The 25,317-nt window shown below is 43.1% G+C and overlaps 1 protein-coding gene across 3 annotated transcripts in view; it reads left to right on the top strand.

Moving 5' to 3' along the window:
- Nucleotides 1–25,317, top strand: part of SPTBN1 (spectrin beta, non-erythrocytic 1) — a 221,542-nt gene that overhangs the window by 172,299 nt on the left and 23,926 nt on the right. For all 3 annotated transcript variants that reach the window (XM_068129086.2, XM_068129087.2, XM_068129088.2), the window contains exons 20-29: nt 1,977–2,179; nt 3,390–3,480; nt 5,520–5,666; nt 6,101–6,364; nt 9,050–9,280; nt 14,979–15,068; nt 17,735–18,013; nt 18,231–18,361; nt 21,280–21,484; nt 21,771–22,145. In XM_068129086.2, coding sequence (XP_067985187.1) covers nt 1,977–2,179; nt 3,390–3,480; nt 5,520–5,666; nt 6,101–6,364; nt 9,050–9,280; nt 14,979–15,068; nt 17,735–18,013; nt 18,231–18,361; nt 21,280–21,484; nt 21,771–22,145 — 2,016 coding nt within the window. The remainder of the gene's footprint in view (nt 1–1,976; nt 2,180–3,389; nt 3,481–5,519; nt 5,667–6,100; nt 6,365–9,049; nt 9,281–14,978; nt 15,069–17,734; nt 18,014–18,230; nt 18,362–21,279; nt 21,485–21,770; nt 22,146–25,317) is intronic.

The following is a 25,317-nucleotide window of genomic DNA, read 5'->3' as shown; positions in this document are numbered from 1 at the left end:
CTGCTCTTGATATTTGTATGCCATTGTTGAAAATTTGTTTTGTTTAAAACTTCATCAGAAAAGGTTTTTTTGAATACAGTCGGACCCCGACATCGCGAGTTCTGCATATTCGCGGTTGATAAATTACAATGTGCCTCTACATTCCCAGCCCTGTGTCCCACGTATTTGCCGTTTTTCATTGGTGCAAAAAGTAATTTCCACTAGCCGTGAGCATGAGCTGCTTCTACATTCGCAACCATGTGCTTCGCTTTTTCGCGGCTACATGAAAATATTTTAGCCGTGCTGCAAGCTAGCTTCTCGGAATATCCCACCATTCACATTGTAAACATTGCTTCGTGGGATATCCCACCATTCACACTGTGAACATAGCTTTGTGGGATATCCCACCATTCATCCTGTAAACATATATTCGTGGAATATCCCACTATTCATCCTGTAAACATAGTTTTGTGGGATATACCACCATTCATCCTGTAAACATAACTTGCCGTTCTTTCAGTTTGGGTGTGAGTTGTCTAAGCACCGACCTTGCAAACACTTTGTGGAATCCCAACACGTTGTGAATGATATGGTGTGCTGAACCATGGCTAATGTTCAATTCGGAGACCACTTCATCCAGCTTAATGCAACGGTTTTCCCTTCCCATGTGCTCAACTCCTGCCACCATTTCTGGTCTGTCGGCTGTGTGAGGCCGGCCCGAGCGAGCAGCGTCTGCCACATTGGACACTCAACTCTTAAACTTCCAGTCCGAGTCGTAAACCTGCTGCAGCGATAAACATGTGTCACCATATTGCATCTTCATTCTGCGATGGATTTCACTGGGATTTACACCCTCACTTCCCAAGAAACGGATTACAGCACGTTGCTCCTCCCTAGTGCATGCTTCGAAGGGAGCCGCTATCTTGGAACTGCTCCACTGACGTCATATGCTCAATGTTGCCAGATCTAAAACAGGCAAAACATGACTATTACCCATAGATATAACATATGTCGTCTACAACTACACACATTACATTCTCGAATTTATATCGCCATTTTAAGGTTACTTATTGGCTGGCCCTCGTACCACCATTCATCCTGTAAACATAGTTTTGTGGGATATACCACCATTCTTCCTTTAAACATAGCTACGTGGGATAATGGGATATACCACCATTCATCCTGTAAACATAGTTTTGTGGGATATACCACCATTCATCCTGTGAACATAGTTTTGTGGGATATACCACAATTCATCCTGTAAACATAGCTTTGTGGGATATACCACCATTCATCCTTTAAACATAGCTTCGTGGGATATACCACCATTCATCCTTTAAACATAGCTTCGTGGGATATACCACCATTCATCCTTTAAACATAGCTTTGTGGGATATACCACCATTCACACTAAACATTGCTCCGTGGGGTATCCCACCATTCACACTGAACATTGCTTTATGGGACATCCCACCAGCTGCATAACACATGTGGGACATTACTCTTCAGAATGAAAACACCACCCACCATTAGTGCAATTAGCTGTCCTCCTTTTCCCCCATTGAAACAATGCCCTGACATTCACGGGATTCTCCGTGAATCAGGAACCGCTGGGAACCTATCCCTTCTTTTCTATTGAAACAATACCCCACATTTGCGGTTCCTACATTTGCAGTATTTTCCAGGAACGTATCCCCCGCAAATATTGGGGTCCGACTGCATGAAGGATGGGTATATCCATGAGGAGTATACTTGATGTCTGCTATTTCTGCTGTCCTGACATGCTGTGCGTAGTAATCTGGATTGTGCAGTGCCTTTGTTCCATTTTTGGCAAACCCTGTTTTTCAACACAAGAATGTTTAGTACATTATATCACCATCTTGTGATACATTCGTTGTGTGTCACCAGCACAACTTTTCCTTTAATGAATAGCTTTACATTGCAAAATACTCTGCCAGCATGGTATCATTTGAAGGGACAATTGCCATGCACCCCAGGAATACATCCTTAGCCATGTGGAGATGCCCATGACATTTGAGACAGCTGAGGAAGCCATCAAGAAACACGAAGATGTGACTACGACTATGGATGCAAACGATGAAAAGATCAATAGTGTGGTTGAGACTGGCAGAAGGCTGGTCGCTGAGGAAAACATCTGTGCAGAAAAAATCCAGGAGAAAATCGATGATATTGAAGAAAGGTTTGTCTTTTTACCAAACAAGTTTTTTGGTGTTTTGTGCAAGTTGTAGCAAAAAATAATTAATATTGTTGTCTCTTGTTGCTGATTTGCATTTTAAGGGCTGGTGCAGACTGTCGGATATTGTGAACTGCCAACCCCCCACCCTCCTTAAGTCACCCTGAAGTCATCCTTTTGCCACCATATCATTGGAATTGCTGGCTTGATGATCTGATCCAAATAATTTTGGAGCAACTCATGCATCCATCAATTTGTACTTGGAAATAGGTACTTCTCACATCTGCAATGTGAATGACTTCAGTTGTAGTGCACTCGTTTGCTGCAATCATAACAAAAAGAGCCCCATAAGTACTCGGTACTTGTTCTGGCTCTTTTCCAAAAATGTTTTCATTCATTTAAGGTTTTCAAAAATGTTGTTCCTATACTTCTATTTTTAGCTCACCTGGAACGAAGTTCTTCAGGGGAGCGTATGCGATGGCACGTCATCCGTCCGTCCGCCATAAACACTTGCAACTTCTGTGAAACCGTTGATGGGATTGTGACCAAATTTTGCACAAATTATATTTGTTGTGTTGTGACTAAAGTTTGTTCACGGCATTTAAAAAAAAAAAATCGCTGTCTAAGGGGGTCTCCCGGGTGTCCACCGGACGTCAAAGTCGATCCAGATTTGTAATATAGGTATTTGCTTTTCCCTCTGAAACTACACACACTATTTCGATGAAACTTGACCACAACCTTCATCACCCATGATGTACCAAAGTTTGTTCACGGCCCTAAGAAAATCTAAGTCTATTGGGGGGGGGGGGGGGGGGGGAGGGGGTGAGGGGGGGGGGGGGTCAAAGTGCGCCCAGGTTTGCCCCCCGCCCCCCAAATAGATATTTGCTTTCTTCTCTGAAAGTACACGCACAATTTCGATGAAACTAGACCACAACCTTCACCACCCGTGATGTACCAAAGTTTGTTCATGGCATCAGAAAAATTGGGGTCTGAGGAGGTATATGGGGTGGGGGTGGGGGTGTGGGGGGTTGTCCCCCAAAATAGGTATTTTTTTTGTTTAAAGTCTTATGGTTATGTTAGTATGATTCTACATGCTGCCCTGTCTTCTCGCAACCATTGAAATTTGTTTGAAATACCTTTAGTCAGTGTAGTATACTGTTTATTCTACCAGGTGAGCTCCCAGGGATGGTTTTTGGTTTGAAATGTATCTGCACAGGCAAAAGAAAAATCGGGAGATGGCAGTCAATGTCCTGCTACGGCTGAAAGACAACAGGGATTTGCAGAGGTTTTTGCAAGATTCTCAGGAGGCAAGTCCAAGGTCTTTTAAAACGGTTAAATTTGCATAAAACTCGGTAAGTTTACATATTCTATTTTTTAAATGTGCATTGAATAACTTTGCATCGGTGCTGTTTTTCTATGGTTCTTTGGCTAATGCGTCTTTTGCTTCGAAATTATCTTCCTGTATTTTGGGAAAGGCCAAATATTTTTTACTGACCAATGCTGATCTTTTTATGACTATTTTCGGCATGACTTTAATTATTTTGTGATGCATTACTCTACCCCTCCTTAAAGTACCTCCATGCCTTGCTTTTTATTATTTATCTATTTATTTTACTCGGTTTCTTGAAACATTCTCTGTAGATTCCTTAATTTTTGATGAAACATTTTTGCATTGTATTCTGGGGCTAGACCAAGCTACAAGGAGTGGCTTAAGGAGGCCGGACTTTGTAAATTAGAAAGTAGGTGATTATGAGGGGATTTGATAGATTTTTGCTGATGGAGGATATTGTCAAATAAATGCAGAAAACATTTTCAGTACAATGGACAGTGTTATGTTCATGTGGCATAGCCGGATAGTAAAGAAGAGAGTTTAAATGGTCGCAAGGCAAAGTTCTTTCAACTGGTAAGTATTTGATGCATGGAATGTTCTCCCCCAAAAGGTAGTGGCAGCAGAAACAGCAGTTATGTTTAAATTGGAATTGGATAAGTACGGAGATGCATTGGAGATACTGGGGTGTGTGGACCCCTGTATCACCACGACTGGTGGGAAGTCGAGGTATAGAGTCGAGGTAGTCGAGGTCGATGGGTGATTCTGTACATGTGTAGTGATTGTAATATCTGTGAGAGGATCTCTTTGAAAAGTGCATGTGCTGTCCATGTTTGTTCATGCCTTACAACAACCCCTTTCATCACTATTTTTTAAACCTTATGGTGATGTTACTGTCTGCCTCACTGTTCTCCCCACTAACATTTCTCTCACCCCACCTCCCCCCTCTTTAATCCCTCAAATAAAGTGGGGTAAATGGTGTATTGGGTTTATATCATAGGCTGCTATATCTATTCAGATTGATGGTTAATGAATAGTACATGAATAGTACATGAATAGTACAAAAACACAAGAGGTGGTCACTGTCAAAGTTTCTTGTATTCCCTTGTATTGCGTGCGTTTTGCGGAGCCAATGTAAATCCACAATGATTATTATTCATGTTTTATTGCTCGGCTGTTACTTTTGGCGAATTATAATCAAACTATCACTGAAACAGCTTGTTTGCCAACCCCCGCTTTGCGGGGAAAAATGGCCTCTAAACAGTTAATCCCTGGTGTTGGGCTAGCGGCTAGGGTGCCGGCTTTAGGATCCTAGGATCCTGGGTTCGAATCTCGGTCGATCGCCGAATTAATGCCAGGGGGGTTGACTCAGCCTGTCATCCTTCCGAGGTCGGCTAATTGAGTACCAGTTCACTGGTAATTCCCTGTTTGTCGTTGAAGGCGGCAAAAAGGGTTGGCGTCAGGAAGGGCATCCGGCCGTAAAACATTGCTTCAAAAAGGGGACCAAAAAACAACAACTACCACGGTCCCCGAAAAGGCCAACCCCCGCTTTGCGGGGAAAAATGGCCTCTAAACTGTGGGGTTTTTTTATTTATTTATTTAAATCACTGAAACAGCTCTTTTTTTATTTTGACCCCATGACGTGCAGATGATGCACTTCTTGTATTTCAAGGCCTATATAATATATATTGTGTACAGGATAGGACCAATTATGAAGTGCACATCCCAAACATTTTTATCTCATCCTATCACTTTGGATTGACTGATGCATGCTTCATTCACTTCCCCTGCCCCTTCCCCTACTACACCAGCCTCCTCCCTACCTCCCCCCCTCTCCCCACCCATCCCATCTTGCATACATCACATCATCAAAAAATGCCAACCTGTCTGCCCCTATAATATTCTACTCTACCAAAAATGTTTGTTTGGGGTGGGGGGAAAACTAGATTTGTCCTAAATTGGCATTGTATGTGCCTGTTTGTTGTTCTCCCTGTTCACTCACTCACATTACACCCACAGCTCACACTTTGGATCAATGAGAAAATGCTGACTGCTCAGGACATGTCATATGATGAGGCCAGAAATTTGCACAGCAAGTGGCAGAAGCACCAGGCCTTCATGGCTGAGCTGGCTTCCAACAAGGAGTGGTTGGACAAGATAGAAAAGGTGATTGCACATCAAAAAGGTGGCACAATGTAGCGATGTACAAATATTTCAAACTGAATGTTATTTTGCATCTTCTTTCCTCATTTTTCAAACATCTACCTTCTTGTTGGGTGACTGCAATGCTTATCAGTGTCTGTTTACTTTCCTTTTTCTTCAGTTGATTTGTGTTTTGGGTGATTCCTTTGCAGTTGAGAATTGAATGCTGTTTGCATGCTCGTTACCGGCTGAAACTGTAAACTATTGTTTGTAATTGGCAATATAATATTAAGGTGATACATTCATAAGGTTGAATTACACATGATGGTGGGATCTAGGATAATTTATGGAAACCTCATCTGTTTTTCGTCCGATTTCTTCTCAGTGTCTTTTTAGGCATAACATGGGGAGATGCATTTGTGTTGTAGAAACCAACCTTGACTTTTGTGTGCAACTAGGATGGCAAGCAGCTGATGGCAGAGAAACCAGAGATGAGTGAGGTGGTCCAGGAGAAACTGGCATTGTTGGCAAGTCTTTGGCAAGAGCTGGAGACCACCACGCAGCTCAAGGCGCAGCGCCTCTTTGATGCCAACCGTGCGGAGCTCTTCACTCAGAGTTGCGACAACCTGGGCACATGGATTGGCGAATTGGAAAATCAGATATCTTCTGACGATTTTGGGAAAGACCTCACGAGTGTTAACATACTGCTCAAAAAGCAACAGGTAGGTTAATTGTGTTAAAATTGGGTTCATCTGGCTCGGTGGTGGAATGGTTGGTGTCCGCTCTGAGTCTGGGAGGTCAGAGAGTCAAACTCTTGCCAAGTCATACAAAAGAATTTTATCTAAATATATAAAAGAAAGTTTTTGTTTGTTTGTTTGTCTGTACGCGCTAATCTCCTGAACGGTGAAAGATGGGAAGAAACCTCTGAAACAAAAAATGTCGGGACAGGCCCCGGGAAGGTTATAGGCTAGGTGGCGAGGCCGGTCGAGGCCACCTCGGCCGGGCTGGGCCCATTTCGCAATTAAAAGCTGAGCTGAATTATAGTAGTCAATCTTCTATGGCCACGAGTGAAAGTTGAATTATAGTAGTAAATTCATTCAAAAAGAACCAAAAATGTCGGGACGGGCCACGGGAAGGTTATAGGCTAGGTGGCGAGGCCGGTCGAGGCCACCTCGGCCAGGCTGGGCCCATTTCACAATTAAAAGCTGAGCTGAATTATAGTAGTCAATCTTATACGGCCGAGGGTAAAAGCTGAATTATAATAGTAAGACCTATGTCCAGAAGATTAAATTTATTCAAAAAGAACCTGGGCAATGCTGGGTGCATTCAGCTAGTAAACGATTTTTAAAATTTCAAATGATTGAGCATGCACAAACGACCAGAGGTTGACGACCATTGGTTGACGACCATTGTGCAGGCTTTTATGGGCCTAATGATCGCCTTCGGCATTAAAAATTTATTGTGAGAGAAGTCATATTAATTTTTTTATTTTTTTTCCTATACTAAGTCGAGGCTCGTGTAGGAGCTAACGCATAACACATATAACATATACTAAATGGAGCAGGAGACAAGGAGGAGAGCGGGGGAAGCACAACAAAAGTGGAGAATATGGACATCGGGGGATCTGTGGAAGGGAGAGGGCTGGGTGGGATAAGCTGGGCTTGGATGCATGGGATAAACAAGATGGATACTACAAGGACTTTCTGGAAAGAAAACGGAATTTGAAGGAGGTGGGTTTGGGGTGGATTAACGGGGGTAGAAAAGATCAAGGTTTTGAATGGGGGAGGATAAGAGATGGTGGTGACAAGCTTTTTTGATGACCTGGAAGGAGGCATGGGATTGAAGAGTGGGAGTTTTGTTACAAAGACAGGAAAAATGAGGAATGAAAGAGTGAAGTTGAGCAGAGAGTCTTGATTTGATAAAATATATGTAATTAAAGCCTTTCAAGACTATTTTTCCTTCCATTTAGATACGTTTTGAATTTGATGCTGTTTGATGGTGATATCAGGCCATATGCAAGTCTAGAAATCAGATTTTAAAAGTTTTTTTTGTTGTTGTTCAGATAAAGCACACACCTAACCTATTTGTCTTAATAAAATTCCTGCTTGTCTAACCGCTCGAACATTGGCGCAGCCCTAACAATCAATATTCACTCTAACATTAAAAATAGGACCGTGGGTCCTGAAGCTCACCTGGATCAGGAGCAACAGTCACTCAGACCCACTCAGACCCTGATATTTTTCATGCTGTGAACAAACTTTGGTACATCATGGGCGATGATTGTTGTGATAAATTGTCATTGAAATTGTGTGTGTAGTTTTGGAGAAGAGAGCAAATACCTATTTGGGGGGGGGGGGGGGGAGGAGAGGGTGGAGGGGGGGGGGGGAGAGGGTGGGGGGTGGGGTCAAACACACCCCCGTAGTTCCCCTTAATGAGTGCAGATTTTGATGTGGTCAATACATCTTCTTTAGGCATCAGTCAGATATGCAGCTTGTGGCAAAGTTTAATCAAAATTGTGTGTGTAGTTTCGGAGAAGAGAGCAAATACCTATTTTGGGGGAGGGGGGCGGTCAAACCCCTGCCCAGTGCCCACCTCCTGTGAACCCCATTTATGAGTGCAGATTTTGATGTGACCAATACACCCCTTCGTTAGGCATCAGATATGAAGCTTGTGGCCGAGTTTCATCAAAATTGTGTGTTTGGTTCAAGCGATAATGACTGAAATGTTTACTCGCTCACTCGCTCACTCGCTCACTCACTCGCTCACTCACTTACCTACTGACACTCCTTAATCGTATAATCTCACCAGACCATATTACAGTTGAGCTAAAAACGGATGTTATGGTAATGTTTGCATGTTAGCAACCCAAAGTACTCCAAGGTTCATTTGTGCGTTTTAATTACAACACACCCTTGTAAGGTGTATAATCAAATCTTTTGAACTTCTATTTATTCACTATTTGTGGCAATACAATCATATAATTAGCTGTCTAAGATATTACTGATATACAGTAATTATATTCAAATAATAAAGGGATATGTTGAGCCTCATGTGATATTTTTTCCACAACTCGAAGCTTTCTGCAGGTCTTGGCCGAAATTTCTGGCACCACCGAATGTTGTTGCCTCATAATTTGAGTGGTATGGTAATTACAAAGCATACATTTTTGTAGGAGGGCTTGTGATTGAATTTAAACTTCTACCTATTCGTTTGTAATATGAACCATATCCTTTTTTTTATGATTTGCAGCACATCTTTGGACTTGTCTGTTCAAGACAAAATAACGTTAAAGTAAAGGATCATAGTTGTGTGAATGTATTATCCTTAACATTTGTGTTGCTGAGACTAAATTGGCACTCAAATGTTGTCACAGGTAAGTATTAATTGCTTTGTGTGTCGTTGATTAGATGCTGGAGCATCAAGCGGATGTGCGAAGCAAGGAAGTGGAGGAGCTTCAGAGCCAGGCTCAGGCTTTGTGTCAGGAGGATAAAGGCAAAGATGAGGATGAGGTGGATGGTAAGCGCATGAGTGTCGAGATGCGCTTCAAAGAGGTGTTTCCTCCACTGCAGGAACGCCGTAACAAGCTCCTTGCTTCCAAAGAGGTCCATCAGTACAACCGTGACCTGGAAGATGAAATTGTGAGTTTGGTAGTACTTCTCATCTGTAATGGTTCTATTTATCCAACAGGTATTGCCTCCGCCACCGAAGGTGGACAGAGGTTATGTTTTCACCCCTGCCTGTTTGGCTGTCTGTCTGTCTGTGAGCAGGATATCTCATAAAGTTGTGAACGGATTCGGCCAAAATTTGGTGGGCAGGTTGGGTGTGTGAGGACAAATTGATTAGATTTTGGTGAAGATCTGAATCTGTATACTAGATTTTCTTGAGTGCTGCTTCACCATTGAGTTAGGGCTAAAACGATATATAACCCGATATCTCAAAAAAATTAGCCCACGGCGCATGAGACAGCGATTTAAACCTCCACCAAACATGCGTGTTGATTGATTTTTCTCGTGGAAGAATGTTGCCGCATCCCTCCTGCAGAATTCCAGACGCTGGTGGACACTAGGCCATGGAGCATGCAGGCCGTACTGGCCGCTTGTGGTGGTCCAACACCCTATCAAGTGACTTTACATAGGTGTTTCCATTTTTTTTGTCCACTACCTCATGGCGGAGTTGCAGTTCACATCAGCAACTCCTTTCTCATTGTGACATTGTGCCATGAGGGCCCATCAAGACCTGTGCTATGATTACCAACTCATTTGTCCATGCTCTATCCTTTAAATGCTGAGCATCAAGCAAGGAAGCAGCACATACCCTAATCAAGCTCGTTGATATGACTCAGACAAGGTTCGATCCACCAACTGTTGTTACCCTCCAAAGACTGAGGGGTAACTTTGGCTGCACCTTTTGTTTGGCTCTGTGCTGTACTGTCGTCCTCACAGTGATGAGTCCATTTTATATCTCTCTGCCAACTTGGACCAACTTTAAAAACCACTCATCCCAACTCTCTATCTGCCTCTTATGCGATGATTTCAACTGTCACCGTGCCAGTTGGACAGGTGTTGGTACATCTCTCACCAGCCACGGCACTACAGAACAGGACTTCTGTGACCACATGGGACTGATTCAATCTGCACTTTTCCACGTGGATTTCTCACAACGGGAAATCACCCCTTCTGGACTGAGTAATAACCCAACTCTCATGCAAATGTCTATTGCCCCTTCCGCTGCTCCAATTAGTTATTCTTATCACATGGTTGTAAGAGTCCACATCTCGCTGGCTAGTGCTAGAGAACCGCCTCAGCACTGTTGAGTGACAGTTCACTCAGGCTGACTGACAGGGATGGCAAGCAGCCATCTCACTTCAGAACCGGTCTTTTTTATTCGATGCCCAGGATATGAATGCGACCTCAGAATTTTTCCACAGAATCACACTCTCTCTCTCTCTCTTGCACGGATTCATCTCATCACATCTAAAGTTATCATACCCTTCCTCCCTGCGGTGAGGCAGTTGCCTTGAAACAATATGCCTTCTCTTCCTGGAAGGCAAATCCAACTGAAGGCAACCTCAGATCATTCCACAAAGTGTACATTCAGGAGATCCAGAAAAACAAGCATTTTGAGTATTGCGCTGCAATACATGTCCCCCTACCGGCAATCTGTCGTCCGGAAAACTGTTGGGGAAATTACCAAAGTTCAAAGTGCCATAACTTTGTCAAAAATGATCGAAACGTCGTGAAGTTCGAACTTGATCTGTAACCTATCATGAGGAAACCATGTACCAAGTTTGAAATCATTAGCATTAAGAGTGTAGAAAAAAAGTCTGGAAAACTGTTCTTTGCGTGACGGACTGACGGACTGACTGATGGCCTGACTGACTGATGGACGGACTGACTGATGGACGGACTGACTGATGGACGGACTGACTGATGGACGGACTGACTGATGGACGGACTGACTGATGGACGGACTGACTGATGGACGGACTGACTGATGGACGGACTGACTGATGGACGGACTGACTGATGGACGGACTGACTGATGGACGGACTGACTGATGGACGGACTGACTGATGGACGGACTGACTGATGGACGGACTGACTGATGGACGGACTGACTGATGGACGGACTGACTGATGGACGGACTGACTGATGGACGGACTGACTGATGGACGGACTGACTGATGGACGGACTGACTGATGGACGGACTGACTGATGGACGGACTGACTGATGGACGGACTGACTGATGGACGGACTGACTGATGGACGGACTGACTGATGGACGGACTGACTGATGGACGGACTGACTGATGGACGGACTGACTGATGGACGGACTGACTGATGGACGGACTGACTGATGGACGGACTGACTGATGGACGGACTGACTGATGGACGGACTGACTGATGGACGGACTGACTGATGGACGGACTGACTGATGGACGGACTGACTGATGGACGGACTGACTGATGGACGGACTGACTGATGGACGGACTGACTGATGGACGGACTGACTGATGGACGGACTGACTGATGGACGGACTGACTGATGGACGGACTGACTGATGGACGGACTGACTGATGGACGGACTGACTGATGGACGGACTGACTGATGGACGGACTGACTGATGGACGGACTGACTGACGGACGGACTGACTGACGGACGGACTGACTGACGGACGGACTGACTGACGGACTGACTGACGGACGGACTGACTGACGGACGGACTGACTGACGGACGTACTGACTGACGGACGGACGTACTGACTGACTGACGGACGGACTGACTGACGGACGGACTGACTGACTGACGGACTGACTGACTGACGGACTGACTGACTGACGGACTGACTGACTGACTGACGGACTGACTGACTGACTGACGGACTGACTGACTGACGGACTGACTGACGGACTGACTGACTGACTGACTGACGGACTGACTGACTGACTGACGGACTGACTGACTGACTGACGGACTGACTGACTGACTGACTGACTGACTGACTGACTGACTGACTGACTGACGGACTGACTGACTGACTGACTGACTGACGGACTGACTACAAACCTATAGTCCCCTCCGGTGTACACCGGTAGGGGACTAATAACACCTGGACAACCTCAAGGCTGAACTTTCAAAACTATCTTCTTCCTCGAAGAACTGGTGCTAACTTGTTACTCTGGAGTCTGGAGTATGCTTGTCACCCCGACCTTCAATTCAAATGACACTACAGCCGTCTCTGCCTGTGAGAAGGCCGAATGCCTCATTTCTGTGTTTCCTTCCAAATATTGCGTCTCAAACTCTTCACTCCCTGTAACCATCCTATGCAGTCATACCCAACTGATCCTGGACTCCGGGTCTTTCTCACCTGAGAAGGTGGAGAAATTTCAGGCAACCCTAAACTTATTCTGCAACTTGCCTGGACTGGATCAGCACACTCATCTTAAAAACCTGCTCTGCCACTCTTGCACATCCCCTTTCTGCTCTCTTCACCCTACCCATTTGCCCTAGGTAATTTTTAATATGTTTGGATGTCAGCCAACATCACTGCATCACAAAAATGTGGTGCAAAAACAGATTTTCTTAACTCCAGACCGATTAGCTTGTTTCTGATCATCAGTCGGGTTATGAAATCCATCATTGCAGTTGACATCAAATCATTCCTTTTTCTTATTGACTTGATTTCATACCATAAGTTCTGATTCGGATTGGGTCACTCTACCCTGCATATGCTGCTTCTCCTCTCCCAACAATGGACGGCGGCCCTCAATGCCAGACATGAGATCAGGGCTGTCTCTCTAGCCAGATGTATCTCCAGCATTCAATACAATCTGGCACCCTGGCTTGCACTCAACCCAGCAGCCTCTTCCCTCTCTGCAGGCATTGCCAGAATCAGGAGCTGCTCCAAAACTTTTAATATGTCTAACAAATCTCACACTCATTCTGCCTCTCTGAAAAGAATGCCTGGTGAACCCTTCCCATCTACATCCTTAATAACTCTCCAATGCCTTGGTATCCTTTATCAGGCAAAGTCTTTCCTTGGCTCATCTGAGCTTTTATCCACCTACAAGCTCTTCATGCGCAGCTTGGAATACTGCTTTCCCCATCAGATTGGCTCCCCTGCCCTAAGCCATTTTATTCTGTGGAAACCATGGCCTTTCAATATCATTGGTATCTCGCACGATGAAGCTGTCTCTGGGCCTATCATTTTCATGTCGCAGACAGGTCGGTGGTCACCGTCTTCTGTATGTGATTGTGATTGATTTGCCAATAGCCCACTTTTTGTGAATTTTGAATTCAGATTATTTTTATGTTTATTCATAATGTTTCATCATGTTTATCTTCTTCTTCTATATTATTATATATATAAAAGAAAGTTTTTGTTTATTTGTTTGTTTGTTTGTCTGCGCGTGCTAATCTCCTGAACGGTGAAAGATAGGAGAAAACCTCGAATACAAAAAATGTCAGGATGGGCCCCGGGAAGGTTTTAGGCTAGGTGGTGAGGCCGGTCGAGGCCCACCTCGGCCAGGCTGGGCCCATTTCGCAATTAAAAGCTGAGCTGAATTATAGTAGTCGATCTTCTACGGCCGTGAGTAAAAGCTGAATTATAGTAGTAAATTCATTCAAAAAGAACCAAGAATGTCAGGACGGGCCCCGGGAAGGTTATAGGCTAGGGCGCGAGGCCGGTTTTTTATACCATAAGTTCTGTATGTATGTTCTGTATGTAATAGGAGAAAACCTCGAATACAAAAAATGTCGGGATGGGCCCCGGGAAGGTTTTAGGCTAGGTGGTGAGGCCGGTCGAGGCCCACCTCGGCCAGGCCGGGCCCATTTTGCAATTAATAGCTGAGCTGAATTATAGTAGTCAATCTTGTATGGCCCCGAGTAAAAGCTGAATTATAGTCGTAAATTCATTCAAAAAGAACCAAAAATGTTGGGACGGGCCCCGGGAAGGTTATAGGCTCGGTGTCAAGTCCGCATCGGCCGGGCTGGGCCCATTTCGCAATTAAAAGCTGAGCTGAATTATAGTAGTCGATCTTCTACTGCCGCAAGTAAAAGCTAAATTATAGTAGTAAATTCATTCAAAAAGAACTAAAAATGTCGGGACGGGCCCCGGGAAGGTTATAGGCTGGGTGGCGAGGCCGGTCGAGGCCGCTTCGGCCGAGCTGGGCCCATTTCGCAATTAAAAGCTGAGCTGTATTATAGTAGTCGATCTTCTCCGGCCGCGAGTAAAAGCTGAATTATAGTAGGAAATTCATTCAAAAAGAACCCCGGCAATGCCGGGTGCTTTCGGCTAGTCTATATATAAAAGAAAGTTTTTGTTTGTTTGTTTGCACGCGCTAATCTCCTGAACGGTGAAAGATAGGAGGAAACCTCTGAAACAAAAAATGTCGGGACGGGCCCCGGGAAGGTTATAGGCTAGGTGGTGAGGCCGCCTCGGCCGGGCTGGGCCCATTTCGCAATAAATCCTCTTCTTTCAAAATTATCTTGAAGTACAACTTATGCACTTAATAGGAATATCTGACTGATTGCAACACATGCTTTCAAAATTCTCTCTTGCGGGGTCCGACAGAAGAAAGAACAAGGAATCGTTGAGCACTAACTGATACTGGGCTCACGTCAGACCAATGTACAGAAGATTAAATTTATTCAAAAAGAACCCGGGCAACACCGGGTGCATTCAGCTAGTTCATAATATAATGGAGCCTTCTCAAAATTATGATATGAGAGTATGATTTGTTGTGTGACTTTCAAATGAATTTAAACATTCGTTTGATGTTTCTTGTGTTTTTTTGTTTTTTTTCCCCTCTCCCCATTTCCACAGCTTTGGATAGAGGAGCGCATGCCTGTTGCAACTTCCACTGACCATGGCAACAATCTTCACACGGTGCAACTGCTAATTAAGAAAAACCAGGTTCGTGTTGTTGATCACAGTAGTGTCCTTTTTATTTTCAAAGTCTATCAATTAAATTGTATTTGACATTTTTTATGCCTCCGCCGACGAAGTTGCCGGAGGCATTATGTTTTCCGGTTGTCCGTCTGGCTGTCTGTCTGTCCGTCCGTCCGTGATAGGTTTTCGTTGCCGCGATAACTTGAGAATGGCTAAAGGAATCTTAGTCAAACTTGGTGCAGGTATTATAATGAGGTGAAGATGACTGATTAGATTTTGGGGTCACGAGGTCAAAGGTCAGAGGTCATGTTAGGTAAAAATACTGTTACCACGATAACTTGTGAACCAGTGATGGGATTCTGACGAAATTTGGTACACTTATGTAGAATGATGTAAAGAAACTGATTAGATTTTGAGGTCAAAGGTCGAAGTCTGTAATAGGTCTATAACTTGAGAACGGCTTAAATGATCTAATTCAAACTTAGTACAGGTATGCATAATGGTGTAAAGATTAAGTGATTCGATTTTGGGGTCAAAGGTCAAATGTGTAATAGGTCTATAACTTCAGAACGGCTGAAGTGATCTCATTCAAACTCGGTGCAGGTATGTATAATGTTTTAAAGATTAAATAATTAGATTTTGGGGTCATCGGTCAAAGTCTGTAATCGGTCTATAATTTGAGAACGGCTGAAATTATCCAATTCAAACTTAGTACAGGTATGTATAATGATGTAAAGATTAACTGATTCGATTTTGGGGAAAGGGTGGGCGAAGCACAACAAGAGCAGTGGGTGCAAGACAAGAAAGGAGGTGATATAAGAGAGAGAGGCCACAAAACTGTCTGCAATGGCAAAGTAATAGATCCCGCTCTTCAGCATGCCAGATTCCAACGATGTTGTAGGCCTTGGTTTCCACAGCATCAGGCTTAGCAAGATGTGAGGCAGGGAAGCCAGCCCGGAGGGGCTGGCTTCATCATGTTTATTCACAATATAATGGAGCGTTCTCAAAATTCTGATATGGAGTATGATGTGTTGTGACTTGTGATCAATGAATTTTCCCTCATAAATTATAAAGTGCATTTCCAAGAGTGTGCCACAGCAACGTTGGCCAAAATGGGACCTCGTAATTTGGTCACGGTGCCTGCTAGTTGAAGAAATGAAGAAGAAAACTACTTTGAGACTGGTATAACAACTCTTCTCGGCTGCATGTGGATGAAAATGCAGATTGTGGAGAAAAAAATCTATTTGAGCTATATTGTCAGTCCCATTTACTGGGAAAGATTACTGAGGGAAAAAGGAGGACATTTTGAAGGATATTGACTCTCAAATAAGAAAGAAATTTCTAATGAATTGTATTCAGGGAAACTATGCAGATTTTTTAACATGCATGTACAAATGCTTTATATTGTCGTGTCTAGCAATCGAATAACACTGACTATTGGATGAATGGACCGAACTGACGTTTTACTCTCTTGGACTGTGTTCCATTTTTGGTGGGTTTGTGTGCGTGGGAACCGCAAGAAGCACAAGGGATCCTTCGTTCTGATTTTATTGGGGTGTATTCCCCTTTTACAAATAACAATGGAAGATTAGAACATGGCAGTTGTGTTTGACGGCTGGATGGGGTGGGGGTGGCAGGGGGAGGGCTGAAGGAAAACACGGATTTACAATAAATAAATGCAATGGAAATAAAGAAACTAAGGCCCCACACTCCAGACTCAAGCATGGACGGGAAGGAGAACGAGAACTGGATGAGACCTTACCTCTTGTGGAGGTCGTCGATTAAGTGATTGTTAAAACAGCCACGAACCAGGGAGACGAGCAGGCGACAGACCAGGATTGCCACTCCAGAGGTGACCAAATCATGTCCCTAGAGATGAGAGCGAAAAACCCAAAGAGCCATCAAAACTCCTCTACTCTCTCTTTCAATGATGCCCCTCTAAAAACTCCTCCCTCTCTCTTTCAAGGCCTCACCAGTGCCTCCCTCAGAGATTGCAGAAGGATCCACATACAAGTCCTTCACCTTAACTCCTAGCTATTTATTGGACTACACATCACCCTTCGTATGATGCACATTTAAGCAGGACAATTCTTAAGCTCATATTTCCCTACTTAATACATTAAAATGGCTCGTCGCCCGAATCACGGAGCACACTAAACTATACATTTCTAACTGTTAAGAATAGATTCCTTACCCCTGCCCCCCCCGCCCCCCCCCCATTCCCTCACCTCATCCCCTTTCAACCCCTCCCTACAAATGTAACAATATGTTGTTGTGTACTTTCAAATTTTATTCTAATGGAAATGCTCCGTTGGTTTTTTGGATTCTTCGATATATTTAGTTCTCCAAGTTTTGGTCAGACACATTCTCAAGACAATTAGGTTCCAATGAACATTCACCTACTTGTGCATATATACAATTTTTGGTGAGTGAATCTTCAAGTGAATGAAATGGAGTTTTTCTATGCATGTACCTGTTTGTGAAACAAATAATGTGTAGCTATGATATTCAAATCTTCCCTAGTACAGGTATTTTGAAGATCATTGAATGTTATTTTCTGTCATTGAAAAGTCAGTCAATTTTCATAATCAAATCAGGGACCCTGTGTTATTGCAAGTATTTCCATCACAATATAAAGTGCCACAATTCTGTTGTTTGAATGGAGGACAACTTCTGACTGAGGTGAGCAGAATCTGCAGAAGGAAATCCAGGGCCACCTGCCACGCCTGGCATACCTGGCGGATCGTAGCGAGGAGATGGCAGCACACGAGGGGGCAGATGCCGAAGGGATACGCAGCCGGCTGGCAGAGCTGCATGGACTGTGGGCAAGACTGCAGAGTGAGGTGGAGCACCGACATGATCGTCTGGAGGAAGCACTCAAAGCACAGCAGTACTACTTTGACGTTGCTGAGGCTGAGGCTTGGATGAGTGAGCAAGAGTTGTACATGATGGCTGATGAGAAAGCTAAGGTGGGATTGTATGCAGGTTCTTCCAGCGAGTCGTATGCCTTGATGCTAATGGTACCTAATCATTTTTATATCCTAACTAGAACTTGTGATGTTTTTTTGTGATGCTAGTTCATGTTTTCATTTAAGGGGGTACCTTGCACTTTAGAGCTTGGCATGACCTTTTGTACTCACATCATGGTACAAGACCCCAATTGTTAACACTTTCCTCATGACACAGGATGAGCAAAGTGCCGTGGCAATGCTCAAAATACACCAGATCTTGGAACAGTCAGTGGAAGATTACGCTGAGGTGATACATCAGTTGTCAGAGACGAGCCGTGCACTTGTTGCCTTTGGACACCCAGAGAGGTAAATGGTTTCCTCAAAAGGTCTTTGAACTAAGGCAATCAATAAAAATAAATCAAAATGTTTGTAGACTGAATTGTAACATTTATATTTGATCGAATTTTTCTGTTGGGAGAAAATAAGCAGATGTGACTATGGTGCACAGTTTTACGATTTGGGAGAGCACGACTGATTCATTCTACTTTGGATTTTATCAGTTTTGTCAGACCAAAAGTGAAAGTGTTTGCTTAAGGATCTGTTCAAGCGTCTAAATATACAGGTATGGTTCATCAAATTAGAATGACGTGGCGAGTACTAGGAGCACGATTATATATTATATATGAATTGATTATATATTATCAAGTGCTCATTGGTTCTTTGACATCTGGCATCTAAAGAAAGATTTAACATCTAAAGAAAGATTACATCAGAAAATGTAAAAATATGCTTAAAATGTACTTCTAATAAAAGCAGTGGCCAGTTGTGTATTGGCTACCCGTGCCAAAATATTACAACAAGCAATTTCCTGTTTTAAAATATTGGAATAAGCCACTTGGGTGGAACTCCTTCCGTATAGCATGAAACTCCGTATTTTTGTAACGCCCCATATGGAGGTTTCTGTATTTTCTTCGTCAGAAAAAATATGCCACGATTTTTGGGAATCGAGGTACTATACTATTCCCATATGCTGATTCGTTTCTTAACCCCAATGTTGATTTGTGTCGAAGTTATCTGAGTAGAATTCCTTCCAATCACGTTACCGTGATTAGATGTCCTCCAAGCAGGAGAACCTCTGTCGGTAAATGTGGAAATAGCATCCATTGTTGGAGTTTCCCCATCGACGATCCCTCCTGTGAACATCAAGGGAAATACCGAAGTACCGTCTTTACATTATACAAAGTAAAGACTGAGTTCTGCTGAACACAAATACAAAACATGATGTCTGTTGGTCGCGGTGACGTTTGTGACCACATCGATATTAGACTAATAAATATTAACAAGGAACTTTGATGCAGGAGGAGGTGGTGAGAATTTTTAATTCCACCTGTCTTTTTAGAGAACATTACCAATTTAACCCCCCCCTTTGGATTTGTCATTAACCCGAGGTGGCATAATGTGGGTCCAGCCCGGAGACCCGGCATAATTTTTGTTGTGCAATAACTTTTATAGAAATGTTTATTTGCATGAACTTCCAGCCTTCCAGGTAGGTGGTGAAGATCCGAATATGGATTCGGATATGAGAATTATTTTAAAGTGATTCTTCACCATAAAGAGTTGGGGGTGAAAAGCGATATGGAATATGATATTTCAAAAAGTTATGGACGAGTTAGGTAAAAACTTGGTGGATGATTTGGTTCGGTGACAACAAGCCGATTAGATTTTGGTTCAGGTCCGAATTCTCTCTACCGATTGCCTTTCTAGTTATAGATTGGGAGTAGATGACATGTGCCAAGCTTCAAAAAATTTTGTTCAGCGGTTTCAGGAGAAGATGTCGAAAGTTTTTCCTTTAATTCAAGATGTCTGCTATACCATGTGATATATGACGTCACAGTTATCACAGAAAATTATCCATGGGGTTTTGGGGGGGGGGGGGCGGAGAGGATGGGTCTCCTTCACTGAAGGTTTTGTCAATCGGAAAAGCGGTTGCTGAGGAAGAAAAAAATTAAGAAAAGAATTTACCAAAAAAATTGGGGGGGGGGGGGGAGGTGGAAGGGGGAACAACCTCTTTCCATGTTTCTAGGTTAACTTGTTCTTCCCCAATCCCCTCACCCAATCTTTTCCTACCCTCATTAATCCCCTCCAAATCCACCTCTTTCCATGTTCCCAGGTTATCGGAATTCTCTACAGTCCCTGTCTCTTTGATTTCTTTTTTCTTTGTTCCATTTTTGATCCTTCCTCAGGTTTTCTTTCCAGTTTTGATTGAAAGTTTATGCCTGTATCCAGCTTGTTCACCCAATGTCCCTCCCCCCACCCCTCCTCCCCTTGGTCTCATTCTTCCCCATGTCCTTTCTTCCTCCAGGTCACGTTATATTTTGTCCCTCTACTCTGCTTTTGGTGTTTCCGCCCCTCTCCCCTTTCCCCCTGTTATGTTGTGTCCTTGTAAGTTCTGTGTTCTTCTCCACGAGCATTGACTCGACACAGTAAAGGATATTTATTGTTATGAACATGCTCATCACTGACATATTATTATTATTGTCATGGAATTTTTTTTTGCACTCTTGGCTCGGTTGCATATCTTTTTTTTGTCCCCTGCCCCTCTGACAAGGTTGGAGACTGCGGACATCATATTGCAGATATCTATTCCTCATAATTTTCTCAACCTGATTAGATCGCGGTTGTGATTGGCTGAATGTTTTTGCCAGGACAACCATCTCAGTAACCTGGCTTGTGCATGCAATATTTCAAAAATCGTTCAAGATTTAGCTTTCATATTACACAGATCTATTCCTTACACCACCAAAAGGGCAAGGACCTAGAGCTCCTTGTTACTCTGCTTTTAACTTTTAAACATTTGTTCTCTTAACTTCACCATTTACTCTTATTACTTGAAATTTGAATGTCAGATCAATACTGTACTTGTAAACTGACGCTTGTATTTAATGAAAATAAATTCATTTTTTGTGACCCACTGTCTTAGCTATAAAATAAATGAAACTTCTTGTTTTTGAAAGTTTTAGTTATAAGTGATAATTAATTCTAAACAAACCAAGCTGAGGTCAAACTTTTAATTCACCAAAGTTATTTTTGAAAAATGAACTGATTGTTTTTTTTAAAATGTTCTTTTTCATAACGAATTCAGATTCACAATGCAACAGATTTCACTTTTGTTTTATCTTTGTGTTCTTGTTCTACATTATATAATGAAGTGTGCACATTCATTGACTTGCGAATAATTTTTTTAATTTCATTTTAGTATGTCATCATGTATTGTTTTTGTCCAGCGAACGTATTGGACTCAGGCAATCGCAGGCAGACAAGCTTTATGCAGGCCTGAAGGACTTAGCTGAGGAACGCTTTGGGCGTCTTGAAGAGAGGCACAAGCTGTTCCAGCTGAACCGTGAGGTGGATGAGCTGGAGCAGTGGATGGCAGAACGTGAGATTGTTGCCGGCTCTCATGAGCTTGGCCAGGACTATGAACATGTTGTGGTCAGTGAAACCACCTCCCATTCCTCATTATCTTCCTGACTCGTGCCGTTCCTTGTGCATGATCAAGCACATGTTGTTTAATGCGTCCCTTATTTATTTATCTTCTTTTGGAATGCATTGAACTTGCAATCCTGAAGCCTGTATTGTGATTTGGAAATTTGGCACCTTTTTTATTTTCATCACTTTGTAATTTGCAGTTTTTGAAAGTAGTTAATCTCAAGTTAATTTATTTACCTCAAAATTTTGTTAATCCTTCTTCTAACTCATCATTGTTTGTGCTTTGCAGATGCTGCGTGAGCGTTTCCTTGAGTTTGCTCGAGATACAGCCACCATTGGTCAAGAACGTGTTGACACTGTGAACGGCATGGCTGACACACTCATATCAGCAGGACATGCGGACTCTGCCACAATTGCTGAATGGAAGGATGGTCTTAATGAAGCCTGGGCTGACCTTCTGGAGCTCATGGAAACGCGCACTCAGATGCTTGCTGCATCATATGAACTTCACCGCTTTGTGCACGACTCTCGACTCATTCTGGCACGCGTACATGAGAAACACAAACAGCTGCCTGATGAGCTCGGCCGTGACCTCAACACAGTAGAAGGACTGCAGCGGCAACATAGTACATTTGAGAATGATCTTCAAGCTTTGGGTCTCCAGGTATGGTAATTTTCTTTATTTCTTTGCTTGTTCTTCAGTTTTTATTCTGAAGAATATTTTAGTTTTAACAAGTCAATTTGAATTATTCCCAATATTTATTACAGATATGAGCAATGGCTTGTGACACAAAAGTGCATATATATATTTTTTCAACTTGGCCGGCATACGTAGTGTGTTCAAAAAGTATTCGACCTTTGTTCATAAAAGATACTCGCATCCAGATAAAATTTTTTTTATAATAATCTCGTTCAAAGTAGTCCCCTTGGGCTGCCACACACTTCTCCCAACGGTTCTGCCACTGTCGGAAGCAGCGCTGGAACGCCTATTTTGGGATGGCGCGCAGCTGGTCCGTCGCAATCCGCATGATGTCTTCTCTGGAGTCGAAGAAGACGGTCAGCATGACTTTGACATTGCTGCGGACCTGCCTTGCTTTTTTTGGCCTCGGGGATATTGGATGCTTCCATTGTGATGACTGCAACTTGGTTTCTGGGTCGTACCCATAAACCCAGGACTCATCGCCAGTGATCACTGTGTTGAGGAAGCTGGGATCGCCGTTCACAGTCTCCAGCATGTCCTGTGCGATCTCCAAACGGAGTTGCTTCTGCTCAATCGTTAGCAGCTTTGGTACGAACTTCGCTGAGATTCTCCTGAAGCCCAAATCCTCCTTCATAATGGAATGAACGGTGTTGAATCTTGCGGATCGTTTTCACTTGGGAATCGCCAAGCTTTACACAAAATTTGATGCAGTAGCGTTGTTCAAGTTTTTCCGTCATTTTGTCAAAAACGAAAATCCGACGGCGCTCACTTACATGTCCTCACTCATCGGCGGTCTGCCGTCGAATGACAGCTTCTGCAGGTGGGAAAAAATTCACGCGTGCGCATTAGGATCGCCTACATACGTGCACCAATCAACGCCTCCCTAGCTTCTTTTTTTTTATGCACGAAAAATAAAGGTCGGATACTTTTTGAACACAGTAGACTTCCCAAGTGGAAACGATCCGCAAGATTCAACACCGTTCATTCCATTATGAAGGAGGATTTGGGCTTCAGGAGAATCTCAGCGAAGTTCGTACCAAAGCTGCTAACGATTGAGCAGAAGCAACTCCGTTTGGAGATCGCACAGGACATGCTGGAGACTGTGAACAGCGATCCCAGCTTCCTCAACACAGTGATCACTGGCGATGAGTCCTGGGTTTACGGGTACGACCCAGAAACCAAGTTGCAGTCATCACAATGGAAGCATCCAATATCCCCGAGGCCAAAAAAAGCAAGGCAGGTCCGCAGCAATGTCAGTCATGCTGACCGTCTTCTTCGACTCCAGAGAAGACATCATGCGGATTGCGACGGACCAGCTGTGCGCCATCCAAAAAGAGGCGTTCCAGCGCTGCTTCCGACAGTGGCAGAACCGTTGGGAGAAGTGTGTGGCAGCCCAAGGGGACTACTTTGAACGAGATTATTATAAAAAATTTTTTATCTGGATGCGACTATCTTTTATGAACAAAGGTCGGATACTTTTTGAACACACTACGTACAAGCAGCGAGAATGGTTGTTGAAGTTGATGTTAGCTGACTTCCAAGCAGACAGAAGATTGCTTCGGGCAAATTATATGTTTGGGAACTACATGTTGTCTTTTGATTAAATCTGCCAGAAAAGCGACGGGTAATTTTGCTACTGACCAATGAAATTATGACATATTCACAACTGTAAATGACAAATTTTTTGTCGATAAGACAACAATATACACGTGTATCCATCAAATACAAACAATATTTGTTGGAGATTTCTTTTGCGAACATGTTCACTTTAAGCATCATTATTCCTCCAACACAAGAATGAAATTATTCATGAGTCATTGATAGAGTTGCATATTTCAACAACGTCTGTCCTCATCTCCATGAAAGTTGTGGACTCTGTTTAAGAAATTGTTTTTTCTGACCAACGATATATGGGTTTAACTTTAAAAAACGTTGGCATGTCTTGGACTATCGTCATTATCCCATCCATTACGGGGTGTTCAAAAAATAATATGATCACTGCTTACTAACATGCGAAGACTCGTCATTCCATGCCCCCGCCGTACATAGAACAAAGAATGACTTCTGCTGAAGACGAGCTGAAACCATCCATTTGCTTGAGAGATAAAAATGCAAGCAATACATTTTGATGATAGCCAATTCATGAGACATAATGAACAGCAAATCTAGAATGATTTTGATTTAAAAGGTAAGTATATTTCCCCATGTGGAACCTACCGAACTGGGATGATTTGAGATGCCGACAGTACCCTACCAGCATGTCATGAATGTGCTCGTGCAGATACAGCCTAAACTAGAACGGCACTCAGTAGAGAGCATACGACTGCCTGGTTGGCCATATCACTCAATGGTGAAAAATCACTTTAAAATTCTACAAGCCGGATCCGGATATTCACCAAAATTGAATCGATTCTTCCTTATCACACACACAACCTGTCTAACAAGTTTTGTCCAAATCCATCCAGAGCTTTTTGAGATATCCTGCTATGTATCGTTTTTGGCCCTATCTCCCAATGGTGAAGAATCACTTTTTAAAATTCTAGTAGCCTGATCTGAATCCGGATCTTCACCAAAATATAATCATTTTGTCCTTGTCACACTATACATCGGGACGCTACACATCTGTGCCGCTGCAGTCCTTCTACTACACATACGCTACACATCTGTGCCAAATTTCGTCCGAATCCGTCCACAACGTTTTGAGATATTTTGTTCACAAACGGACAGACAGACAGACAAACGGACAAACAGACAGATGAGTGAAAACATAACCTCTATCAACCTTTGGTGGCGCAAGTAATAAACTACATCACGTTACTGTGAAATACAGTTATCTGCACATAAAAAAATATGTCAAGAGGTGTGAATATGCAGGGAAATACCGTTTGGCATGGTGACATAAATGTATTAAAATGTACTAGTATATGGCATGGGTAAAAATCACTTCCGCTTCGCTGTGAAGCTCAGTGTTGGATGCTTTTAATCTTCAATTTCAAAATCTCTAATCTTCCCCCATCCAAAACCTTGATCTTTTTTTACCCCTGTTAATACACACCAAATCCACCTTTTTCAAATAACGTTTTCTTTCCTGAAATTCCTAGTAGTGTCCATTTGTTTATACTGTGTACTACCCCCC

Source organism: Myxine glutinosa, chromosome 9 (genome assembly GCF_964187855.1).
Source record: "Myxine glutinosa chromosome 9, kmMyxGlut1.1, whole genome shotgun sequence".
NCBI lineage: Eukaryota > Metazoa > Chordata > Myxini > Myxiniformes > Myxinidae > Myxine > Myxine glutinosa.
The sequence above is the reverse complement of the archived record's forward strand: the minus strand, read 5'-3'. Positions and strand labels throughout refer to the sequence as shown.